This window comes from Kogia breviceps, chromosome 1 (genome assembly GCF_026419965.1).
Source record: "Kogia breviceps isolate mKogBre1 chromosome 1, mKogBre1 haplotype 1, whole genome shotgun sequence".
Taxonomy (NCBI): domain Eukaryota; kingdom Metazoa; phylum Chordata; class Mammalia; order Artiodactyla; family Physeteridae; genus Kogia; species Kogia breviceps.
In genome coordinates this window covers 18642920-18658117 of record NC_081310.1, presented here as the reverse complement: position 1 = coordinate 18658117, position 15198 = coordinate 18642920, and the positions used below count along the sequence as shown (strand labels likewise).

The window sequence follows — 15198 nt, the reverse complement described above, 5'->3', positions numbered from 1 at the left end:
TCAGGAATAAAACAGCACCGTGAAGACACCACGGAGAGGAGGAGACAAAGCCTGAGCAGGTTGCGCTGCGTTGCATTTCATGCAGCCTCAGAAAATGGAAAGAAGTGTCTCCAGGGTTTTCCCTCTCTCAGAAGGTGTCAAGTTCATAAGCTGAGACTATCAATAACCATGGCCTACATGGTCGTTATGTATTTTATCATCTATTAAAAAAGCAGTATTTGTTGCTTTATTCTGATCAAGGGGGAGCACGAACCAGGAGATGTATTATTAGCCCAGTTTTTACAAGTAAAGAAACTGAAGCATCAAGAACGTAGCTGACTTGCCAATGTCACACAGTTACTGGGAGGTGATGGAGCCAGATTGGCTGGGGGGCAGTTGTCTCCTTCCACGGCATCTCTACCACTAAATCCTTCTGTCTTTAGCTCGGCACAGCACAGCCCAACACAGGCGGAGAGCGGCAAACGCCCTGACTGTCCAAGTATTCCTGCATCCAACAAAACGAGTGCATCCACAGAACAACTGAGCTTTATTCTTTCTATTGAAAGCAACAGCGATAGACCCCCCACCACTCCGGTGGGTTCAGCGTGGGAGCCACTCTCCCTTCAGAAAGAAAAGAATAATTCCCTCTTCATATTTTCAAGCCAGCAGACCAGCCTCCACTGTGCTTCTGGGCTGTGAGTATTTCCCAGACAAAGGCTCCGCGGGGCCTGAGGCCCATAGCCATTCAGCAGTGGTCTCCCTGCTGAGAACTTACATTCCAGAAGCAGCACAGCCCTGGGCACGGGGGACCCAGGAAGAGGGAAGGCAGTGCGGCCCCCGGCATCCTGCCGGAGAGCCGGAGAGCAGAGAGGATGCTCCTGACACCACTTTGCTTCCCTGCTGTGATTTAGGTCAGGCAGCCGGGGCCTTTCTCTTCCCGATTTATGGCCGTCTGTCCTGGGGAGAACATAAGTTACTGCATCCATGGCAATTTACATCTCAGTAAGATACAGGAGAAGACGCCTAGGCTGGCACCCATCTCCTGGGGTATTAGGAGAAATTAGGCTGGGATGGTTCCTGAGAGCCTGCAGGAGACCAGGAGGGCTGTGCTGCTCCCGGAGACCCTGCGTGCCTGCCCTGGCTCTGCGTTGGGCTCAATTATCCTCCTTCTATAAACACAGGCTCCCGATGGGCTGGGGGCAGGCACTGAAGATCCAAACACAGGCACTTTGTGAATCCAGAGGGAAAGGTGCCAGGCTCCAAGCACAGTGTTGGGAAGAGAGAAAGAACAAGATGTAAAAAAAAAAAAAAAGAAAGAAAGAAAGAAAGAAAGAAAAAGGATGACAGGGACTTGGTGGTCCAGTGGTTAAGGTTCCGTGCTCCCAACGCAGGGGGCCGGGTTCCATCCCTGGCCAGGGAACTACATCCCACGTGCCACAACTAAAAAATCCCGCACGCGCCAACGAAGATCCCACGGGCCGCAACTAAGGCCTGGCAAAGCCAAGTAAATCAAATAAATAATTTTTTTTTTTTTTTAAAAAGGACGATGGTCAATTCCCCAAATCACCTGTCTGGTTTGCACACAGAACCATGGAGGCCTGTTCACCAGGGCCTGAGCCAGAGGGGGGCCTGCAGATCCCCTGGTAGAACCTGGGCTCCCAACACCCACGACAGGACGCCTTCCCGGGTCCACCCTGCCTGTCGTCCTCCGTGTAGCTCCTCTGCGGGCACAGGAAAGTGGGGAGACCAAACTCTGATTTGTTCTCGTGGTGAGTGAGTCAGCACATTCTGACGGATTGCTAGTCTATCGCTGCCCGGTTCTTAGAACCACGCTTCTCTGGAATGTCCCACCACATCTAGTAAACTCCGCCCTAACATTTTACTGTGACCATCCTCAAAGAGGCAAAGAAGTTCAAAGAATTTTAAAGAGACCACCCAATTACCAACCATTTGGACCCTACGTATAACATTTCACTATATTTCCTTTATCACGCGTTTATCCATCCATCAGTCCATCGTAATTTTTTTTCCATTTCCAAGTAAGTTGCAGACTCCAGTAAATTTCACCTCTAAACAGTTCAGCTGGCAAATCATTTCCTAGGGTGAACATTTCTTAACTTTGCGGGGAGGGGATAAACTTTACACGGAGTGAAATGTACAAATCTTAAGTGTTCCATCGTATTAACTTTTTACAGAAAATTAATGTTGTTTTGGGTATTGAGATATACACAACATCCCTCAAAATGATGGGATCTGCCTTGCTGGCTACAGACCAGCCCCCTCTTTGAATATTCCCACAAATCCACAACCCAAGGTGGGGACTCAGATAAAAAGCAGCCATTTGCCCTTCACGTCAAGAATTCCTCTCTGTACCTCCCCTCCCAACCTCCCTCCAACCCACCTTGTTTGAGCCTGCTCCTGACCTCCCTCTCTCTGCCCTGTGGCCTGGCGCCCGGAAGACCAGCTGTTTACCTCGCTGTAGCCTGGCCTGGATGCACAACACGGGTCTCCATGGACCACAGGTGCCGGCTTCGTGCCTGGGGGCAACGTGCTGTTTGGGACAGAGCCCCTTGCCCCAGGCTTCAGCCTGCCAGGGAGGGGGCCAGATTGGTAGCTTCTGGGACAGCAGGCTCAGCAGAGAGGGGTGGTTGCTGATCCAAGGAGACTAGATTGTTGGTCCAAAGAGGGCCATGAGCTTGACGAGAGATGGAACGAAAGAAAGAGACTCCCATTCCAGGGGAACAAGTCTGGTCACACAAGCCCGAGCATAACCAGCCCTTAATGTGCTCTTTCATGAGGGCTTTGATGTCAGATGACCAAACTTCCACTGCATTCTTTCCTCAAGTCTTCCAGGGTTTTGCCTAAAGCAGGGGCCACCATCCTCCCTGCCTTCCCCCTCCCCCCCTGCAAGTGATACCCGAGGACGCATGTCAGGGTCAAAGCCGAGGGTCTCAGGGGCTGCAGAGATGAGACCTGACACCCCACCTGTGATCCTGCATTCAACATGGAAGGGACCAGTGAAGACGAGCATTTCAGGGTTTCAGCAATATCCCGGCCACAGATTTGGCAGATAACAGCACAGAAGTGTGTGAATCATGAATTGTTGTTTTAGCAAAAGTACTGCGGGTTGATGATAGAAAGTTTAGAGGCTACATACCAGAATATATATTTGCTCCATAATTTCATTACCAAAAGAGCCATGAATGTTTCAGTTTACAGCCTGCCAGGCTTTTAGCTACTCAGGCACATTTACATATTTTAAAAAGGAAAATCAAACAAACAAAAAAGTCAATACTATATATGCTAATTTGTAATCAGCTTTTAAAAATGAATCTTATCTTAAATATCATTCCATGCAATTTAAACTAATTGTCTGTCAATTGTCTTTCATTAAAAAATTGTTATGGGACTTCCCTGGCGGTCCAGTGGTTAAGACTCTGCCCTTCCACCGCAGGGGCCTCTGGTTCGATCCCTGGTTGGGGAACTAAGATCCCTCATGCCATGCAGCACGGCCAAAAAAAAAAAAAAAAAAATTGTTATTATGAAAATTTTAACATAAACATAAAAGTAAAAAAATGGTGCAATGAATCCCAGATAATTATAATTATCACCCAGATTCTATTTATCAAGATTTCACACATTTTTCCACGTGTTCTTTTGCTAAAATAATAGACAGCACACCCCAGATATCACATCACGTCACTCCTATATACTTCAACATGCTTCTCTTAAAACATATAGGCACTTCTCATAGCACCAGAAAGCCCCTATCACCCCTAGTGAATTTGTGATGTCACCAAATACTCAGTCCATAATAAAGTCTGCCAAAACATCTAAACCCATGTTTTGTTGTTGCATTGTAATTGGTGTGTTCGGATCATGAATTCTAAATGAAAAATAAGATTAGTTGTGCAGGCAGGCATTCTGGGGCCCAAAGCACCCAGGAATGTTTCCCAAATTAGCCAGTCACCAGCACCCCCTCCACTTCGAGAACACACCTGTGTGGGGTTTCCCCTGCTTCCTCGCAGAGATGTTAAATCGTTTAGTCTTACCTCTTCAGGGTCTCCAGAGGCTCCTTCCTGCTCATGACGCCCGTGTCCGGGTCCACTGTGGTTAAAATGCACCTGGACACACACACACACACACACACACATAGGGCATCATACGCGGGACATAGCAGACGATCTTCGCCCTCCCCTCCGTCTCCTGGGCAGCAGTGCATGCACCTCACCTGGAACAAGCCATCACCCTTTTCAGTTCCACATCAGCAATAAGAAGCTCACTCCACGAGTCCTGCGGACAAAGCACGTAACTCACGTGAGCACTTCGGATCCCCAGCCCCGACCCACCCACGTAGGGACTTCACGTGATTCAACAGCTGACGAAGCCGCTTCGATCAAAGACGGCCAACTGTACATCACGCCTCCCCGTTCCCTCTCCTCCCACTTGTAAAGCTGGAATGGAAACTCATCTCCTTCAGGAAGCCTCCCTGAGTGACCCCACTTGACTGGAGGTGCTGTGGAAGGCCAGGGTTGGGCTGATGGAGGGAGCGGGTGAAAGAGGGGAGAGGGTATGGAGAGGGGGGGTTACTCCAGGTTGTACCAGATCCCTTCGTGCTGGCCTAAGGTGGATTGATGTCCTTAACCATCGTGTCTGTTTACCTTGTAGCTCCCCTGGCCAGATAGGAACAAATCCAGAGCAGGCCAGTAGCTTTACTTCCCTTTGCATCTCCACGGGAGCATTCACAAAGCTCTCCAGCCCAGGAACCTCCCGGGGCCTTTGTCTATGGCCTGGGTCACTGGTGCTTACTTTTCAGGACAAATCAACTCAATGGACTGTGTCCCTCAAATCCAGAAGGGGAGGTAGAACGTACACACATGAAAAGTGAATGGTCAATATTCCTTTTAAAAGTTTCAGAAAAGGGCTTCCCTGGTGGCGCAGTGGTTGAGAATCCGCCTGCCGATGCAGGAGACACGGGTTCGTGCCCTGGTCCGGGAAGATCCCACATGCCGCCGAGCGGCTGGGTCCGTGAGCCATGGCCGCTGAGCCTGTGCGTCCGGAGCCTTTGCTCCGCAACGGGAGAGGCCACAACAGTGAGAGGCCCGCGTATCACACACAAAAAAAAAGTTTCAGAAAAAGCTTTACAAGACAGCACCCTGTGTGCTGGTTGAACTTTGCAGACAAGCATGGAGCGGGTGGCTTAGAAGAAGAGATTTTTAGGCTGCTCTGGGCAGGGGAGGTTTTAAGGTAAAGGTAGGATCTGAATTGAGTCTTCCAGGGTGGAGACTTCGAGAGGCACAAAAGAAGGGTGAGGGGACTCCAGGCAATAACAAGAAGGAAGGACATCTGACTGTGGTCCTGACCTTCTTAGCCTCACAGAGAAGGTGCCTGAGAGCCAAAGACAGGAATCCATGAGTTAAAACAAACCTGCCCGGTCCTTTGTTGATCACAAGACAGAGAAAAAGTTCCACGCCCAGAACTTTAACTCTGACCGTGTGTATAATTCTTGATATGTGTATTGCAGGGCTTTGTTTTTGTTTTTTTTCATCATAAAATGAGTCTCTTCACTGCATGTTTCACAACAATCCAAAAAGCTGGGCACCTCGGATGAGAGCAAGCCAGCCTGCTCTGTGTCCATTTCTCCACCAGGAGGCACTGTGGTCACACACAAAAAAACATAAAAGATCCGAAAGGGGAGAAATGAAGGTTCTGGTTAGGAAATTCATTTATTATTAATTAAAAGAAATATTTACAGATCCCCTTTTATGGGCAATAAAAACTGTTGGGGATTGCGTCACAGATAAATAAAGTTAAACATTCCACCGTCAGGAAAGTATGTCTTTGGCAAACTGACGGAAAAGGAGAAAACTGTTTACATGTTGAATGCACTCTATTGGCCCAGAACCGCATGAAACGTTCGAGAAGGGCCCATGAAAATCTTCCTACAGAGCATGTCATCTTGAGGCGATAAGAAATTGCAACAGGAGAAGCTGGACATGGAGAGGCACAGACACAGCACAGTGTGGCTTTGGCAAAGAGGAGCAGCTCTTCCAGGTCTGGCAATCAGAGCAGACCTCTCAGGGGAGGTGGCTTTTCATCTGGGCTTTGAAAGAAGGCCAGGAGTTTCTAAGTGGGGCGAGAGGCAAGACTTGGGGTGAGCAGGAGATAAGAGAATATAGTCCTTACATAGTTCTCAGTCCAGTCTGTAGCTTGGAGCTTTTACTGGAAGAAGTAAAGGCTGGGAAAGCAAAGTGTGGCAAGATGATTTGGAGGGGCCCGAATGGTGGAGTGGGCAGTTTGGCACTTCTGAGAACTGGGGAGCCACTGAAGGCTCTTGAGCAAGGCAGCAACATAGACTGTCACAAACTTGTAGAGTGGAAGAGATCACTCTGGTGTTCTGAGAGGCTCGGCTGTGACAACATCCAGGACCACTCAGGGGTCCAGACTTGAGACGACGGAGGTGATGTAGCTGGCGGCTGGGAACAGAAAGGGAGCAGACGGGGCCGGGGATGAGGGGAACATGGGAGAAGGAGGAGTCGGGGGTGACTTACAAGCTCTAAGCCAGGGTGAAGGAAGGAATACGGTGGCCAGGATAGAAGCTGTGAAGTCAAGAGAAGGAGTTTGGGCAGCTTATAAGGACTAGTTTGCTAGGTCCACAGAACCTGTGAAAACTCCCAGCAGACAGTCAGCAATGTGAGCCCAGCATTGCAAGGGGGAGTCCACGGTTGGACACTTGGGAGGGACCCACATAAGGGTGACAGATGGTGAAGCTGCAGGAGAGGGTGTCTTCACCCCGGGAAGGTAGAGAAAGAGAAGGGTCAAGGCCAGAAATTTTGGAAGCCCCTACCTGAGTGAGGAGTCCAAGGAGAAACAGCAAAGGCACAAGAGCGGTGCAGCCAGGGAGAGAAAGTTCCAGAAGTAGTACCTACTGGTCCAAGGGAAGGGCAATGATGACCAGAACAGGTCTCTGAAGGAGGGAGGGGAGAAGGGCAGCCTTGGGCTGAAGTGAAGGTTTGAGAAGTGAGGGTGAGGACAGCAGATTACGGATGTGAAGGGATTGCAGAGAAGGACCACGATCATAAGAGGCAGGCTCTGAAATGAGGAGGGCGTTCACTTCCCAGAAGCCTCCGTGCAGGTCCTCGGCCTCTGGACAGTCTGCTCCGCCCACTGCACCTGGCACCACCCGCCCTAATCGTCTCCAGATCCCTGCCGCAGGCAGCTATGCACAGTGCAAATTGGCTTTTGTCACTCCCTTGCCTAAAATCCTTTCCAGACCCTTCCTCTGAAGGGGATGCCCCTTGACACTACGGACCTTGGCTCTCAATGCCCTCCCTGAGCGCCGATGCTGTAAAAGACAGCAGTTATCTCCTCCGTGCCGGCGCAGCCCTGCTCATGTGCCCCCTCCCTCAGCGTTTCTTTCTTCTGTGTCACCTGGCCAACCTGGGCTCATTCATTCACTTAGCAAAGAACTCATGCTGGGTGTTTTTCTAGGAGCTGGGAGAACAACAAGGGTCAAGTCCTGTCCTCAGAAAGCATGTGTAGGGGGAAACAGACAAGTCCCCCAGTAAACACGGTGTATCGGGGGGGATGTGTGCTGGGGGGGGGGGGGGACTAGGGCATGCAGGCCAAGCAGGCTACAGGGTGATCAGGGAAGGCCTCACTGAAGGGGAGGGAAGACCTCAACAGGGAAGTGAAAGAGGTAAGGGAGCGAACCAGGCCGATACCTGAGGGAAGGCATGGCAGACAGAGGCACCAGCAAGAACGAAGGTCCCGGGGGAGGAAGACAGACAAAGAAGGGAAGCGTGACAGGAAGCAAAGCTCTGGAACCAGGAGGGTGCGGCATCACATAGGGCCTTGACAGCCCTATGTTGACTTGTTGACTTGTCAACCTTCAGTGACGGTCCCACTGTTGACTTGAAGAGAGATGGAGAACACAGAGAGAGTTTCGAGTGGAAGGAGGACATGATGTGAGTTACATTTACAGGATGACGTTGACCTTAGCTGTGATGAGAAGAGACCTTGTATGGTGGTGTGGGGTCAGTCAAGGGTAGACCAGTGAAGAGAGGCTGGCTATGGCAACAAACCACACGAGAGAGGGTGGTGACCTGGCCCAGAGAGGAAGTGGAGGAGCACGGCAAGAGGACAGAGCCACCAAGATCTGCTGATTATTTGAATGCGGGAGAGGAAGGAAGAGAAGAGCACAGAGTGCTTCCCACTTTGGGGCCTGAGCAGCTAGAAGTCGGAGCTGCCGTACACTGAGATGTGCAAGGCCGGGCAGAGCAGACTTGGGGGTGGAAAATTCAGCCCTCAGTGTTGGACAGCCTGAATCTGAGACGAGCTACCCCAGTGGAAATACAGAGAAGGCATAGGGAGAGTTCTGGTGTCAAGATGTTAGTCAAGGGGTCTTCAGTGTGGAGAAGGTTTTGAAAAGCACAGACCAGGGCATGAGTAGAGACGGAGATTGCTACAGACTGAGGGTTTGTGTCCTCCCAACCTGCATGTGTTGAAACCTAACCCCCAGTGTGTTCGGATTTGGAGAAGGGGGCCTTTGGGAGGTGATGAGGTCATGGGGGTGGAGCCCTCGTGAATGGGATTAGTGTCCTTATACAAGGGACTCCAAGGGGACTTCCCTGGTGGTCCAGTGGTTAACACTTTGCCTTGCAATGCAGGGGGTGTGGGTTCGATCCCTGGTCAGGGAGCTAAGATCCCACATGCCTCGCGGCCAAAAAACCAAAACATAAAACAGAAGCAATATTGTAACAAATTCAATAAAGACTTTAAAAATGGTCCACATCAAAAAAAAAAAAAATCTTAAAAAAAAAAACAGGACTCCAGGCAGCTCCCTTGTCCCTTCCACCACGTGAGGTCACAGAGTGAAGACGGCCGTCTATGAACCAGGAAGCAAGTCCTCACCAGACACCTGCACGAATCTGCAGGTGCCTTGATCTTGGACTTTCCAGCCTCCAGAACAGAACTGTGAGAAATAAATTTCCATTCTTTATGAGCCTGAGCCCATAGCACCCACTCGCCCCCCTCTCCTGTCTGTGTTAAAAAGGTTGGGTGGCTGGTCACCTACCACCCTCGGCTCACCACCTTCCTAGCCTGTCTCACCTGGCTGTAACTACCTGTCCACATTCTAATCACCTGGACAGTGAACTCCTTCGGAGAAGCAACTGTTTCTTCAACCCCGATTTTCCTACAGGTCTATTCACAGTGCATAGTACACAGAGACACTAACCCATTGTGTGATGCGTGAAACATTATTCCAAAACATGAGGCCAGCTCAGCTGCAGCGTTGTATTAACATCCAACTTAAAATATGAAAGAATCCCAATTAGGGAACACTCAGAATCAGAGAGAAAGCATTCTAGGACGAGAGTCAGTTTAAAGAAACCTCCTAAATCTGAGGTCCTACTCTGGGCCATCCCCTCTTAACTTATCCCATCTTTATCCGCCCGTCTCAGACAGTGGGGTCGGAAATGTCTTCCATGTGAACGGTGATACAAAGACCAAGGACAGGAAGGGAGCAAGCTTAAAGGGGGCCACAGTCAGGGAGGGATCGATGGCCTGAATCAAGCTTCTTTACTTTGATTATAGCAATGAAACCACTGCCCACCTCTCTGGGCACTTTCTACGTCTTGGTGCTTTTGGGGGAGGCGTCAGCTGAAATGACTCACATTTTATAAACGCAAGAAGCAGAGGTCTCAGAAAGTTCCAGGACTTATCCAGGGTCAGACGGCCACTTATTGAAGGAAGGGGATTCAGATCCAGATGTCCTGACCCAATGCCCGGCCCCTAGAACACCCAGAGCTCCTGTGGGCTGTGGTACAGTCTGGGTTCTTGCCGTGGGGTAGCCCTTGGCTGAGCTGTCTCACTCAGGTTGAAGGTGGCACTGGAAGAGTTTTAGGAAAGTGCCATCTCAGCTTGGGGACAGTGTCCCTCCACCACCCACCCACAGCAGCCTTGCTGTAAATGACTGTCTTCCCAAGGGAGCCCTCGACTACACAGGAAGGTCACCTTCCACATCCTGCTCTGTGGCCCACACAGATCATGTATTCTATGCTGAGTACACTTGGCTCAAAATGAACTTGCCTCCTTGGAATTCTCCTTAGAAGTCTCAGACCCTGAACTGCCCCTTGATGCCAGCATCTCTGCCTCATTTATATTTGTATCCTCCACACAGAAGTCTGTACTGATCAGATGCTCAAGCAATTGAAAACTTGAATCATTGCATAATACAGAGTCAATACATAATGCATCCTTCTGAATAATCTAATCCAACATCAAAGACTCTCATACCTTTAAAAAAAAAAGTTAAATCCAAGGAAAGGGGCAAGAAAGGTATAGCGTTACCTCTGCATAGACACCACACCCTGAAATTATGATATTGGGCCGGAAGTTAGTTGCCTTAACTTTCTTCTCTAGCCTGGAGTTGAGATCTGCCAACGATGCCTCAGAAAGGATCAAGAAGGGGCTGGCGTCTGAGTATGGGATCTGATGAGAAAATAGGAGCTGTTATAGATGGAGGCACACAGAGGCATTTCTCAGAGGTCACATGGGTCTGATTCCTGGAACCTTCCACCCCTCCCCCGCTCCACCTCCCCACACAATCTTTCTAAGTATTCCTCTAGTTCTATTTACAGAAAAGTCACAGCGATTCAGAAGCTTTAAATAGCCTTGCAGATACCAGGAATTACATGATGGAGTGAAGAGAACATGGTCTCAGAATCTTAGAGCTGTCCCTTTCTCATCCTCCAAACTCTCACACATTTCTTTCGTTAAGGTTTGATGGCCTCATTTTGTGTGATACTAAATATTCACTGATTCCACAGATACTTATTTTTCACGCAACCTGCAAATCAATGTTCAGCATGGCCGGGGCAATGGCGCTACATAGCACTGTATGTTTTACTCTCATGATGAATTCTTACAGCCTTATTTCTTTAAGGGCCAGTCTGGTCATTTTAAATCTGTGGATCTCCATACCCACACTCATTGGCCCAACTGTGAGCTGCCACACCACTGCAATCACAGTGTAAGAAGGTTGGACTCCACATACAATTACAGAATGGAGTGGGAAAGATACTGGCCTAGAACTGTTTTGAAGCTGCATTGGCACCAGAAGGTTTCTGTAAATAGGAATTTTTGCTCTCAGGCAAAAATGCAAGAGTCCCCAAGAAACACAGATGGTACTCCTAGTGGAAGGGCCTTAACTTTTTGCCATTGTTGTGCAAAAGTAATGGCAAAATGACAGAGCCGAGTTCAGCAGACATGCCACCCTGCTCTCCCCCTTCCAAGGAAGCCTGTCTTCTATAGGACACAACAAAGGCCAAAGCCAAGGGATGCTCCTCTGACCTGGTCTGTGGGTCGGAACAGGTCTTCGGTCTGGTGAGAATTTCTCGGTTGCATGTGAGGTTCAAAGTGCACCAGGCGGTACGGCTGCGTCTTCAGGAAGTTTGTTATCCACTGGGCCGCGGCCTCACCGCAGTCCCTGCCCTCGATCTCCAGGCCCTGCACTCTGCAGGGGTTGGGGGCAAAGAACAGGCATTTGAAGATCTGGACACCCTACCATGTCCTACACATGTCCAAAAGGCCGCACCAGGCTGTGATGTCCCTGTAAGTCCTTCATCATCAGGAGACGTCATTTTAGCCTGGCCCTGCCTCTGAACCATGTGGAAGCCCAAAATGAAGACGCAGTTTCAAGCCTTGTTCCCCGCCCCCCCTTTATTTTTTTGAAGTGTAGTTGATTTACAATATTGTGTTCATTTTGGGTCTATAGCATAGTGATTCAGTATTTTTGCAGATTATATTCTATTACAAGTTATTATAAGATATTGGATATAATTCCCTCTGCTATACAGTAAATCCTTGTTTCTTATCTACTTGATAAACATAACAGATTTCTGTATGTTAATACTGTATCCTGAAACCTTGCTGAATTCATTTATTAGTTCTAATAGTTCGGGGGTTGTCAAAGGAAACTTGAGTCTCAAGGGCTCTTTACACTAATCTAAGCTTTCTGATTCTGCAATTTCCAAACGTGACCTTGTGTAGTCTTTGGGGCATGGACCAAAAGCCTGTATGGGGCTATGAAAAAAGTTTCCACATAATTCCAAGTGAACCAGTAATTAAATTTAAAAATTTTTGAGGCTTCCCTGGTGGCGCAGTGGTTGAGAGTCCGCCTGCCCATGCAGGGGACGCGGGCTCGTGCCCCGGTCCGGGAAGATCCCACATGCGGCGGAGCAACTGGGCCCCGTGAGCCACAACTACTGAGCCTGCGCGTCTGGAGCCTGTGCTCCGCAACCAGAGAGGCCGCGATAGTGAGAGGTCCGCGCACCGCGATGAAGAGTGGCCCCCGCTCGCCGCAACTAGAGAAAGCCCTCGCACAGAAACAAAGACCCAACACAGCCATAAATAACTTAATTAATCAATTAATTTTTTTAAAAAGCAAAAAAAATAAAATTTTAACCACAAGAAAGTATGGGTATATATCCAACTGTAATGGGAACAGGCATGCTCAGCAGGCCGGGCCATTAGGTTTGAGTAGCCGGCCGTGGCAGCCCGACGCCATGTCCAGTCACTGCCACTCCTGCCCCAGGTGCCAGAAGGCGGGCCGTGCAAGGCCTGAGGCCCCGGGGTTGCTGGCAGCGAGGGCTGCAGGCGCCACACTCGTGAAATAGGGACAGAGCGGGTGCTCAGCTGTTATCGCGCGGCCTCGGGGATGGGGGCTGACACTGAGCCGTCTGGGGCAGGGAGTGTGATGCGAGGCGGATTGCTCCTTTTCCCCGGAGCCCTCCAAGCCCTAGAGCCTCCGGCAGGTGCGTGAGCTTAGGGCACCGGGGACAGGCTGAGGGCTGTGTCCTGCAGAGCTCCAGAGCCCACGCCACGCCCCCCCACCGTCAGGGCCAGGCTTGGACCTCACGGTCGCAGCCGTCTCCATGGAGGCCTCAGCAACTGGAGTATATGGACACTGCCATTAAAGTAAAAGCTTCTACCGGCTTCAGTCTCTCCCGTTCACGTTTCTGATTGGTATTTGCTAACGTTTGTTTTGGTGGAGGTTTATAGGAACGTCACGACCTGACCGTGACCTGACCTCAAGAACAAAGGATGTGACGTCAAGAAGTTTGCAACAACTAACCACGCCCTCCCTCACCTTTCCTAGAAAGGGGCTTTGCTGAAAGCTTTCAGGGAGTTCAGGGCTTTTTAAAGCATGAGCCACCCGTCTCCTTGCAGGGCCCTGCAGTAAAGCTTTTTCTGCTCCAAACTCCGACGTTTTGGTAGCGCTTGGCCTCCCTGTGCATCGGGCACAGACTTGTGTTTGGTAACATAACCGCGGCAGACAAACAGGAACCAGTATATGGAGAAACATGAAATACAAATTGCAATAGGCGTATTAAAAAGTTTGCCTCAGACAATGATGAATGCAAATTAAATCAATAAGAAATTACCATCTTTAACACAAAAACGGCAAAATATTTTTGAACATAATGGTCAGAATGAGATGAGACAGATATGCTTATAAACTGCTGGTGAATATATAGCCCGTATAACCATTCTGCAAAGCAACTGAGCAACATATATCAAAAGTCTATAGGAGCCATACTCTTATCACTGGCAAAACCACTGCTAAAATTTTTCCCTCAGGAAATAATAAGAGATATGGACAGAAATTTATGCCAAGTTATTCATCACATTCTTCTTCATACCTGGAAAAAACTGAAAACAATCCAAATGTATAAACATGGGATGTACTAAAATGCATTCAAGGACACCCATGGAATGAAACATTACGCCAACATGAAAATGGTATTTTTTGAAGATTTTTTAATAATCTGAAAAAATACTCAACGTACACTTAAGTATATAAACCATATTCAAGACTGTTCTTTGGTACTATTTCAATTTGGTTTTTAAAGTATTAGCCATAGAGACAGAAAGAAAATATGTCAAAATATGAATCATAGTTATCTCAGATGGGTTTCGTTTTCTTCCCTATTTTGGTATTTTCCAATTTCTCAACAATGAATATGTATTACTTTTATAATCAGAAAAACCATCAAATTAAAAAATGAAAACATATTATTACGTTTAAAATTCAGATATTACAGAAATCATATTAGTTCTGCATTTTATGAACTTTTGGGAGTCTTTAGACATTTTTCAAGTAACTACATTTTTGGATGTGATGTAATTTTCTATGATAGGCTGCGGGCTAATTAAGCATTCACGTGGCATTTTCATTCAAAATGCAGAAACTGTAACAAGAGTATAATTAGACCATATTTTAACCTGCTCCTAATGAGATAAAAAAAAAAAAAAAAAAGAACTCTAGACATGATTTCTTAAAAGCAGAGCTAGTTTCCTGGAATAATTGCTCCCTTGAGGGCCTTCTGATGTTGAGGAAAGACACTCTGTACAGAGCAGTCTCCTGGCTGAATCTCCACTCTCACTATTACAGGGACCCCTGGGCATCTGCAGGTCAGAACACTCTTCTGATTGCAGCTGTTCTTGTCTATTTTGGAACTTCCCTTCATTAGAACTAAATATCACGGGTCATATAGCCATTTGCAACTCCCGCCCTAACTCAGATTTGGAAGATTTCCAGTCTTTCCAGGCAACATAGAGATGATCCTAGCGTAATACACTGATCTAACCTCACCTCTTCCAGGACCCTCTCCCCACTCACTCCAACCCCATTTCTGTCCTTTATCCTCTGGTGGTGTTATTTTTCTCTTGTTGACATGTCAATATGCCTTTGATCCCACAGTTTTCTACATAAGTCTTTTATGTTTCTCTGCCCCACATCAACACACATTTCTGAAGCTGCTGCCCTTTTCCATCTCCTTTTAGATCATCAGGATACTGAGGACTTGACCCTACATATGGTACATTTGCAATCAATGGTTAATTATTGACAGTGTTTCTCCGGATTTCCGCCACATTCCCCATTTTCCCAAAACTGCAGGAATAAATGCTCACGCAAGGATTAAGAGCTATCCTTTCCTTACCTGCACTTGTGCACTGCATTTGTGGTGGGTGTCTTGATGGGCAGCCGCAGATCCTTCGTGTAGGCTGCACTGAGGGTCAGGGTGTCGCCCTCACAGGTCGGGGAAATCAGGACCAGGCGGGGTTCCTGTCGAGCAGTAACCATATTCCCCTCCTTGTTGATCACAAGCCAAAACCTGCCATTTGCAAAACACAAGGTATGCATGGCCCACC

At 48.4% G+C, this 15198-nt stretch overlaps 1 protein-coding gene across 6 annotated transcripts in view; it reads right to left on the bottom strand.

Moving 5' to 3' along the window:
* The window catches only part of MTARC1 (mitochondrial amidoxime reducing component 1), a 31502-nt gene that overhangs the window by 11870 nt on the left and 4434 nt on the right, over positions 1–15198 (bottom strand). For 2 of the 6 annotated variants that reach the window (XM_067027934.1, XM_059062564.2), the window contains exons 2-6: positions 14988–15161; positions 11335–11497; positions 10333–10473; positions 4211–4272; positions 4032–4103 (exon numbers count right to left, since the gene is read on the bottom strand). In XM_067027934.1, coding sequence (XP_066884035.1) covers positions 4032–4103; positions 4211–4272; positions 10333–10473; positions 11335–11497; positions 14988–15161 — 612 coding nt within the window. Of the gene's footprint in view, positions 1–3066; positions 3494–4031; positions 4104–4210; positions 4273–10332; positions 10474–11334; positions 11498–14987; positions 15162–15198 lie in introns of those variants that run through there. The other 4 variants (XM_067027915.1, XM_067027922.1, XM_067027928.1 and 1 more) reach the window with 4 other exon arrangements.